At 36.3% G+C, this 9,564-nt stretch overlaps 1 protein-coding gene across 5 annotated transcripts; it reads left to right on the forward strand.

Annotated features, from left to right (window-relative positions):
• The first annotated feature begins 704 nt into the window (after window positions 1-704).
• LOC122305263 (floral homeotic protein APETALA 2) lies at window positions 705-4,222 on the forward strand. 5 transcript variants are annotated; one of them, XM_043117671.1, is made up of 11 exons: window positions 719-1,066; window positions 1,209-1,814; window positions 1,909-1,934; window positions 2,090-2,120; window positions 2,254-2,341; window positions 2,528-2,673; window positions 2,816-2,860; window positions 2,979-3,070; window positions 3,150-3,328; window positions 3,433-3,618; window positions 3,708-4,222. In XM_043117671.1, exons 2-11 carry the CDS (start codon window positions 1,291-1,293, stop codon window positions 3,903-3,905), a joined length of 1,515 nt encoding a protein of 504 aa, XP_042973605.1. In that variant the 5' UTR covers window positions 719-1,066; window positions 1,209-1,290; the 3' UTR covers window positions 3,906-4,222. The 5 variants fall into 5 exon arrangements, with proteins under 5 accessions (XP_042973622.1, XP_042973613.1, XP_042973605.1 ...); XM_043117665.1 differs by having other exon boundaries at window positions 720-1,066; window positions 1,203-1,814; XM_043117688.1 differs by having other exon boundaries at window positions 705-1,814; window positions 3,725-3,859.
• Window positions 4,223-9,564: the final 5,342 nt, after the last annotated feature.

Genomic DNA, 9,564 nt, shown 5'->3' on the forward strand with positions numbered 1-9,564 from the left:
GCTGTGGATTGAGAGTGGAAAAGGGAGACAGAGTCATAAATACGAGGTACCAAATAGGAAGGCCAGTGGTCACAAGGGAGACGAAAGCGGTAAAGGTGGCCCTCTTCCCGTACTCTTGGATTGGACCTTTCGGGAAAGGGTTTCCTTTTCCTACCATTATTCCCATTTCCTCTTCAACGACCAAACCATCTCTCTCTCTCCGGCCTGCCCTTTGGCAAAAATAATTCTACACAGCCTCATTCCTAAACCAACCCCTTCTCCTTAAAACTTTTCATTTACTGATGTCTATATATACCAGTGGAAAAGTAACCCACTGGAAAGAAAGAGAAAGAAAAAAGCACAAAAAGAATAGTTTTGGAGATGGATGGAAATGGAGATGGAGGTGACTTGTGACGTGAATGATTAGTAATTACTCCTTAGCTAATAAAGGTAATTGAGTAATTAGCTATCTCGTATGGTTCCTGTGCTGTCTATTTCCATTAGTGGGTGGGTGGTTTGGCGGGGGGAGAGAGAGAGTGGATGCTTTTCGATTTGGTTAACGTGGGAAAGTTGTATAAGGAAAGAGATGGTTCTTTCATTTCTTTCCCATTTTCCCAACTAATGTTCTTTGGAACCCACCAATAAGAAAAACAAAAACAAAAACAAAAAAGAAACATCATTTGTAGTCCTAAGCGAGAACAGTAAAGTTCGTACACGAAGTTTAAATAAACAGAAAGGACGGTTAAAATAAAGAAGCCCGAGATACAGAAACGGATTTATGAATGATTAACGAGAAGAAAAAAAGAGCAAAAAAAAATGGTAGGAGCAGTGGTAATAAGAGAGAGAGAGAGTGTGTGTGTCTGAGTGAAAGTGAATTATGAGTCACTGAAAAGAAGATGAAGAGAGGCAAGTGGTTAGAGAGAGAGAGAGGTAATACGGAGAGGGTGGGTTGCTTTCGGCTACGCTTGCTGCTCAAACTGGCCTCGTCTTGCTGTGTATTGGACAGCGAGGGATAAAAAGGATCTCGGAACGCCTCCAACTTCTTGCAACACACACCCAACGCCTCCTCTCTCTTTCCTTGTCCTAGGTTTTCTGCATAACTCTGATCTTCTCAACCTTCGCCTCTCTTTCCCACACACATCTCCTCTTCCTAAAAAACAACTAAGAATTTTTTTTTTTTTTTTTATGGTTTTCTAACATATATATTCTGGCTTCTATGGGAGAATAAGGATCTCAATTTGTACCGCGGAACAATAAGGTCTTGTCCTTTGGAGAGATCACAACGAAGCCAGGGAAAAAAAACAAGAAAAAATGTGGGATCTTAATGACTCGCCTGATCAAAGACGAGACGACGAATCCGAAGGCTATTCTTCCCAGAAGACCTCGTTTGATGGAGACGATGAAAAGGGAAAAAGGGTCGGATCCGTGTCGAATTCTAGCTCCTCCGCGGTGGTCATCGAGGACGGATCCGACGACGATCAGGACGTCGAAAGAGGGAAAATGATCAAGAGGCGGGGAGGCAGCAACAACAAGTTATTCGGGTTCTCGTTTATGGAGAGCGACCCGGCACCAGTGACCCGTCAGTTTTTTCCTGTAGACGAGTCAGAAATGGGAGTTACATCCGATGCCGGAGCTGGTCCCACTGCTGCTGTTTCGTTCCCTCGGGCCCACTGGGTTGGGGTCAAGTTTTGCCAATCGGATTCACTTAGCCCGGGAAAGTCGGCGGAGGTCTCGCAGCCCATGAAGAAAAGCCGGCGGGGACCGAGGTCGAGGAGCTCCCAATATCGCGGTGTTACGTTTTACCGGAGAACTGGCCGGTGGGAGTCTCACATATGGTTAGTCTTCTTATACGTGTGATCAACGAATCCTGTCTTCTTCTCTTCTACGATTGCCATATCACAGTTGTGTGTTTTTTTGTGCTTAATGCAGGGATTGCGGAAAGCAAGTTTATCTGGGTAAGACTGGCTTAATGTTTATGTTCTTTAATCTTTTATTTTTTATTTTTTATTTTTTAAATTTTAAATTTTATTTTTATGGTGGAATAAATTGAATTCTTTGCCTTTGACTGTTGAGAGTATAAGTAAGTGAAATGAAATTATCCTCATTGCAGGTGGATTTGATACTGCACATGCAGCTGCTCGGTGAGCTCTTTGCTTCTTCCTCTCTTCGTTTAATAAGCTTGTTGATCTATTACCTCTCTTTCAACTTGAAGCGAATGAACGAATAAGATTCACATTCGAAAATGGGAAATTGAAAAGAAAATTTTTTGTACAGTGCATATGATAGGGCGGCCATCAAGTTCCGGGGTGTGGAGGCAGACATCAATTTTAGCATTGAAGACTATGAGGAAGACTTGAAACAGGTGTGTGTGTGTGAGAGAGAGAGAGAGAGAGAGATTTCTCATGGCATTAAATTATGTTATCTCGAACATTTTCTTTTTTTCCTTACCTTCTACAGTATATTTATGATATGTGGAATTGCTACTATTTGTTATTAATTTGGCAATTGAAATTGTATCATTTACGAATGGAGGTGTGTGTAATAATAGATGAGCAATCTGACAAAGGAAGAGTTTGTGCACGTACTTCGGCGACAGAGCACCGGATTTCCGAGAGGGAGCTCCAAGTATAGAGGTGTGACCTTGCACAAGTGCGGAAGATGGGAGGCTCGAATGGGCCAATTTTTAGGCAAAAAGTAAACCTCATCTTCCTCTACTTCAACTCCAATCTCTTGGACCCCGTCTTGCTTTTCATCCCATTTTTTTCTCTTTCTATTTTGGTGTGTATGTACCTTTCTCTTTTGTGTTGTATAACCAACTTTTAATCTGATTTAACAGATACGTTTATCTGGGTTTATTCGATACCGAGATTGAAGCCGCAAGGTGTGTGCTTTAATTTTCACTCTTCCTCAATTACAGTACTTCCGGCATGGATTGTACTGTATTGGTCAAGAATAAATATTGGTTCGGTGGGAATTTGAAGTTTATGGTGCACATGTAGGGCTTATGACAAAGCTGCAATTAAGTGCAATGGCAAAGAAGCTGTCACCAACTTCGATCCGAGCATCTACGAAAACGAGCTTAAGTCAACTGGTAAGTATTAATTTCAATTTAAAAGACGTTTATGCTTTTTTAGTCTCGGCTCCTATTTCATTTAGAATATATTTCGTAGAATCTTCAGGTAATGCTACTGCAGATCACAATCTTGATTTGAGTTTGGGCAATTCAAACTCAAAGCATGGTAGTAATTTGGGGTTGAGGAATAATGATAATCACAATGTTGCAACGGGACAGCATTCGGCTCCAATGCGGTTCGAAGCTAATTGGCGGAATGGAGGGCTTATGCCAAAGGTTCATTTATCTAATGACGTGGTTTTAGTTTGATTCTCATCCTTCTTAATTGCGCTCAAATATGCAAGAAACCGATCTTTGCATGTTCATGATGTTGTAACCAGGAACAATCTAGTAGAGGCGACAGTGATGGGTTAATGGAGAATGAAACCATGCAGCTTCTGAGCCTAACCCATCTTCAATGTCCTCCATCTAGAGACATGCCAAGATATGGGCAATTCAGAAGGCCTGAAGAGACCCAGATGCGTCCCAATTTATTTCCCGAATACCTTAATTCACCCAATTATCAAGTGGGTATTGCCTATTAAACTCTGTACACATTTTTTGGGATACCTATGATGAAGATATTTTTTTGGTAAATTGTCACATTTTTAATTAGGTTCAGCATCCAAGCAGCAGCTTTGGAGGCCGAATTGGTGATCTGTCTCAGTCTATGAATGAGCAACAATGGCAGCCCGGTCCTTCCCCCTTGTTTGCAGCCGCTGCAGCATCATCAGGATTCCCACCAGCTCACATTAGACCTTCTCAACACTGGCCGTACAAAAATGGATTTCACTCTTTCATGAGACCCTCCTGAATCCGATCGATACATATATCCACTATGCATTTCCAACGGTCTGCTGATAATTTGATCTTTTCGGACTGCCCCATTTTATTGCTAAGCAAGTGAAAGATCAATGATTTTTCTACACGTATTTTTAATTAATGTTCAAACCCTCTAGCTACCGAAAGAAAAACCAAATTTGTTGTATAGAGAATCGGAACGAAGAAAGTCCCAACTTTACCGGGAATGCTGGTTCTTGGTCAAACTAACTACTACACAGTGAATCACACGGCAAGATTTTCTGGCGTCTGACTGAAATTCACTGGTCGTCTTCATAATTCCTTTAGATCTCTTATGTGTACTATGTTTTGCCGTCTCATGGTATTTAATTATTAGCTGCGCACGCTAGTTTTCTTCTATACGTACTTGGCATGGTTAAACATGCCATATGTGATCTATTTTTATGCCTTTTTCTAGTTATTTGGATAAAATTCTCACAGATTGGCATCGATCCATTTGTGGTTAGGATATTTTTATGGGCGGTTCAAATTTTAGAGAATTTTGATTGTTTGCTTCTCTGATGGAGAATGCTAGGAGCGCTCTAGCTACATGCTTACACCTATTATTGTTAAATGTCAAAAGTGATGTGAAATACTGGAAAAATATCTGCTTAAATTTTCCATTAGAGAGAGAGAGAGAGAGAGATTGCCTGTATAAATCTAGACTTGTATTTCTTTTAATGGTATTGGAAGTATCACCGGATAGTGATGAATCGTCATTGTCATCGGTGTCCTTTGAATCAGTTCTGTTTGGCGAAAAGCAGTCAGACATGGCTATTATGATGAGAGGGACCTATCAATATTGTAGCCCAAAGGTTTCCGGGGACACTTCTTCTGGTAGAGAGAGAGAGAGATAGAGAGAGTAAAAGGGTCTAAGGATTGGGGTTAGAGTTAACGTGTTACTGTATTCAGATGTAGGGATACAACGAAAAAAAGTTTGTGCCGTTGTAGGGGTTAAACTAGGTTTTACCCACAGAGAGGAAAAACTGAAAGGACGGAAGGCGCTTTGCAATAAACAAAATAGTTTTTTGGGTTTTGGGTTAAAGAGACTTGCGAAGATTCTGTACGAGGACAAGATAGAGATGTGTTGTGATATTAATGGTGGCATGGAAACTCCCAAGAACATCTTCATGAAGCTATGGACGTAGTATTATTCATTTATTTGATATAATAATGGTTGTAAGGGTGTGTATATATATATTTCTTATTTTTCCCCTCTTCCATTTATATTATTTTGTCTATTTGTGTTGCCATGCAGGAATTGCCTTGATAAGCTTTTGAGCAAAGAATCATACCCTTCTGATCTTTGGTCCAACTTTCTTCTCTTTTGACCATATTGAGAGCACTGAGCCGATAGATAACAAGATGTAAATATATTGATTTGGGTGTAGTTCTCCATTGAATAGCAACAAAAAGGTGGTCCACACACCACAGCACAAATGATGCCACGCTCATTCATTCTATGTGGGGGAGAAAAGAAAAAGGAAAAGAAAGAAAAGAAGAAAAATCAATTTCCAAAAGGAAACAAAGTGACTGTCCTGTACAATAGGTTAAGGCTCTCCTCTCCTTAGATCCTTTCCTTGGCATCGGATCTACGAAGCACTGCAAAAGCAAAAACTCAGACAGACAGATTCATCTCTCTTTCTTTATGCTTCTCTTTTTACCATCAAATGTTTGGCGTAAAAAAAGAGAGAAAGAAATACTTAGCCGCGGTGCATTGCACAGAGAGAGTAGACAGACTAGCCAGGATGGAGAACTTGTGGGGGACAGATAAAGCGTGGAAAAATATGAACAAAATTGAAAGGGGAGCTAAGCTAAGCCAGGAATCCAAAAGAGTAATTAAAAGATGGGGGGGTTGGGTTAAGACAACTTTTTTGCCTTTAAAGATGAGGGTTTCCAAAAATGGGATCTCTTCAACGGTTGGAAATCGTTTGGAGTTCTTTTATACAAAGACTTAATAATTGACAAGAGGGTGTGTTTTTTGTGTTTGTGTTTGTCTGATATATACTATATACACACACACTGTGAACTGACTGCGACTGGGACTTGACTGTGGGGGCATTAGATTGGTCCTCTATATATTGTGCTGTGAAGTGTTAGATCGCTTTCATCATCCACTCAGACAAACTCCTCCTTTGGTTTCCCTTTATAGGACGAGCTATTACGCTCTCTCTCTCTCTCTCTGCATCTCTTTCTATAACCCCGACCTGTGCTTTGCCTTATCTTACATACCCAGAAAAAGTTCATCTCTCTCTCTCTCTCTCTCTGCCTTCGCTTTCATGCACTTTCCTTTTATGGTATGCTTTTGCGTTGTCATTGAGTCCACAAGTTTACTATCCATTCGCATCTTTCATTCTGCCTTAACATGAATAACAGATTATCAGTAACTTGTACATGAATATGTGGGCAAGGTTGCTGACTTTAGGGTTTCTATATGAGCGGATAAGGATGATGGCATTATTTCTATTAGATGCTTTGTTAGTCTTTGAATATCTTAGGTCCCTAGCTAGGCCCCTTTTTTTTTTTTTTAAGGAATTCACGCCTCCTTTTAATTACGAATCTTAAGGTCAGCCAAAGTTGTTAATCATCATGTCACCTAATTATTTTTCTATACTTAATAAATTGGGGTGATAAAAGTGAAGGTGATACCTGAGACGTTTGATTTTCAAAGTCAATGCCGATGGCGTTGAAATATCTTTAGAATGAACATGTACTCAATATTGATAAAAGAGAATTGCGACTTCAAAGCATTATGACAACATTTTAGCTATAATTTTGACTATAAATATCATAATCACGCATAAGACTCTAATTTAAAAAGTTATTTTTTGATGCACACACGTCAGGGTTACACTTTATCATCATGCCTAGTGATCACTATTTCGACAATTCAATTAGTCGTATGTATAGCATAATCTCCTTGATGTGGAATTCTCTTTAGCTATTTAGCTATTTGGATTTGGCTTGATTTGAGTATTAATCCATATTTTCAAAATCATCCCCATGCTCTTTGGTTCTCATAGAGCATTCTCTACTTTATCTATGGTTCTATCTTTCTGAATTCTCTTTTCTAATTTAGTATTATTTTATTATTACTTTTCACTTATATATTTTTCATTATTTTTTATTATTATTCACTATTTTATCATTAATTTTTTTATTACTATTAACAAAATATTTAAAATCACCTCATTACCTAAACGTTATCTTAATCTCGTAACTTTTATTGTTAATCTTTCACCAAAAAGTAAAAAGGGAAGATGAATGATGGTGGATACATATATTTGGACTGAATTAGAAATTCACTTTTAAATTAAGTTGATACAACCTTGGCTTGATAATTAAGAAATGAATGCTTTGGAATGATTAAGGATTGATAAGCTTTGATAAGAATTCGGGTTTTAAAATTTATCTTACATATCAGATTTTATTATATATATATATATATATTTTTTAATAGTGTATTCTACACACCGACTTGGTAATATGATTTTTTTTAATTTATATTGTCCGGGAAAAATAAATTAATAATTTAATCAACATACATGCCAAAAAAATATCTATTATTCCCAGGCCCACATATGTAAATTGCGGAGAAAATTGAGGTCCTGTAGCTGAAGAGTCGACATATATATATATGGTACTCTAAACTTTAAAGCAACTGGACCACAAAAGTCCTTCGAGACCAAAACCTAGATTCATAGAAGGTTGGCCGTGGTCCCTCTTATCAAGAATGAGGATGCAGGACTCTGATGCCAACATTGAACTCTTTCTTATCTTCACATGTACATACAATAGGCATCTTATTTATAGCAGTCACGTTTAGGTTGCCATCATCAAATATGTGGCCATGCATAAGAAAAGATCATGATCACTTATTATAATTTGTCAAGCAATGTTAATGCTATTTGTCTTGAATTTGTTGTCTATGCTAGCTACGTGTTTAGCTATGTTTAGATGTTAAGATGACCTTAGATAATATGAGTTAATTTGTAAATAATAATATTTTGTAGATTCTATTGAAATATATTAAAATATAAATAAGCTGATATATATGTATAAATGTATAAAATAAATTTAGACGAGTTTAATTTTTTTATGAAAAATTAGAAAAATAATAAATCCTGTTAATGATTGATTTAAGATAGATTGAGTTCACTCAACCAACAAAACATAACCAGAATAATTTCTTTAATGTTATATTTAAATAAAAAATCAATTAAAATGTAATAAATCAATCGATGTGATTAGAAATGACAAATATAATATGAATGATAATATTTAATATTTGATAAATGTTCTGCCTACAAATAAATGTTCTGCCTATAAAAAAATTTCATAAAAGTAAATTCATAAATTAAACTGATTTGACGTGATAAATTAAATGATAAAAATATTTTTATTATAAATATATTTAACGGATGAGTAAAGCCATATTAATTTATAGATATAGTGCTCTAAATATTTATTACACATAGGGGATAAAAAAGTTTTCAATTATTTAGTTTTTAAATTTTCTTTTGTGGTGATTTTTTTTTCTTTAACAAAATTTTATTATTTTATTATATATATATATCATATTAAAGTTGCTTGAAGATACTTTCCTATTATGGAAAGGTATGGACGTGGATGTAGGTGAGTCTTTAACAATGGGCACCACAAACCCAATCATCTCAAGCCACTCGTTTCCCCCTTTAGGTGGTATTCATTATTTTGAAAAGTGGCAAGTGGGCTTCACAAAAGTAACGCTCCACGTGTTTGACAAAAATATTCTAATTTTAAGAAAATAAACATAATAAGCTAATTTCCTAATATTTATATCATCCATATAAAAATTATAATTAATGTTATATATTTCGCATGAGAAGAAGAAGTTTTAGAAATTAGAAAAAAAGAATTTTAGGTTTCTTTATTAGGAAAATTACTTTTGCCACCCAAATTTTTTTTTTTCCAATAGTTTGTTAATAAGATATTGATATGAAAGAGCTAAGGTGAGAGGAGATTTTTTATTGATAAATATTTTTTTAATAAATATATTTTATATATCATATAAAATTATGTCAACTTTTTAAATTTATTTTAATAGGATGTTTTCTTGAATATAATAATTTTTTCTTATTTTATTTATTAATTTATTTATTTATTCGAGTTCTGAGCTTATAAACGATTGGATGGCTTATTCATGGAAACTCACCAATTGCACCGGTACTCGTATAGTTCTATTGTACATAGATAGAAGAGATTACCTCATAAGCTCACCACCCAATGCACTAAACTGTCACAATTGTCAAACTTGGGAAGCTCAAAAGTCTGCAAACGTAAAACAGGTTTCTGGGTTTCCATAAAAAATAAAAAAAATAAAAAGAAAAAGAAAAAAACTTTCTGGGTATTTATCAATGTTAGCCCTCGTTTTTCACATAATTCCACGAAAATTACAGATGGCTTCCCTGGCCACAATGCGTGCTGCATGGAAAAGCAGATGATCAGATACATTGATCATTAACAACCAGGAAAAAATAGCCATGCATGTATCATGTAAATAGCATATGATTATGAGCTATATATATCCGTACTGACCTGGAAAACGTGAATGGGGAGAAGAACACACATGATCACTCAAAAGGATACGACTG

This window comes from Carya illinoinensis, chromosome 1, assembly GCF_018687715.1.
Source record: "Carya illinoinensis cultivar Pawnee chromosome 1, C.illinoinensisPawnee_v1, whole genome shotgun sequence".
Lineage (NCBI taxonomy): Eukaryota > Viridiplantae > Streptophyta > Magnoliopsida > Fagales > Juglandaceae > Carya > Carya illinoinensis.

What these genes read in the sequence shown, in the direction of transcription:
- LOC122305263 (XM_043117671.1), top strand. Translation starts at nt 1,291, where the DNA reads ATGTGGGATCTTAATGACTCGCCTGATCAAAGACGAGACGACGAATCC. An exon ending in CGGAAAGCAAGTTTATCTGG is followed by an intron (nt 1,935 to 2,089) that starts GTAAGACTGGCT and finishes TCCTCATTGCAG; the next exon opens with GTGGATTTGATACTGCACAT. An exon ending in GGCCAATTTTTAGGCAAAAA is followed by an intron (nt 2,674 to 2,815) that starts GTAAACCTCATC and finishes CTGATTTAACAG; the next exon opens with ATACGTTTATCTGGGTTTAT.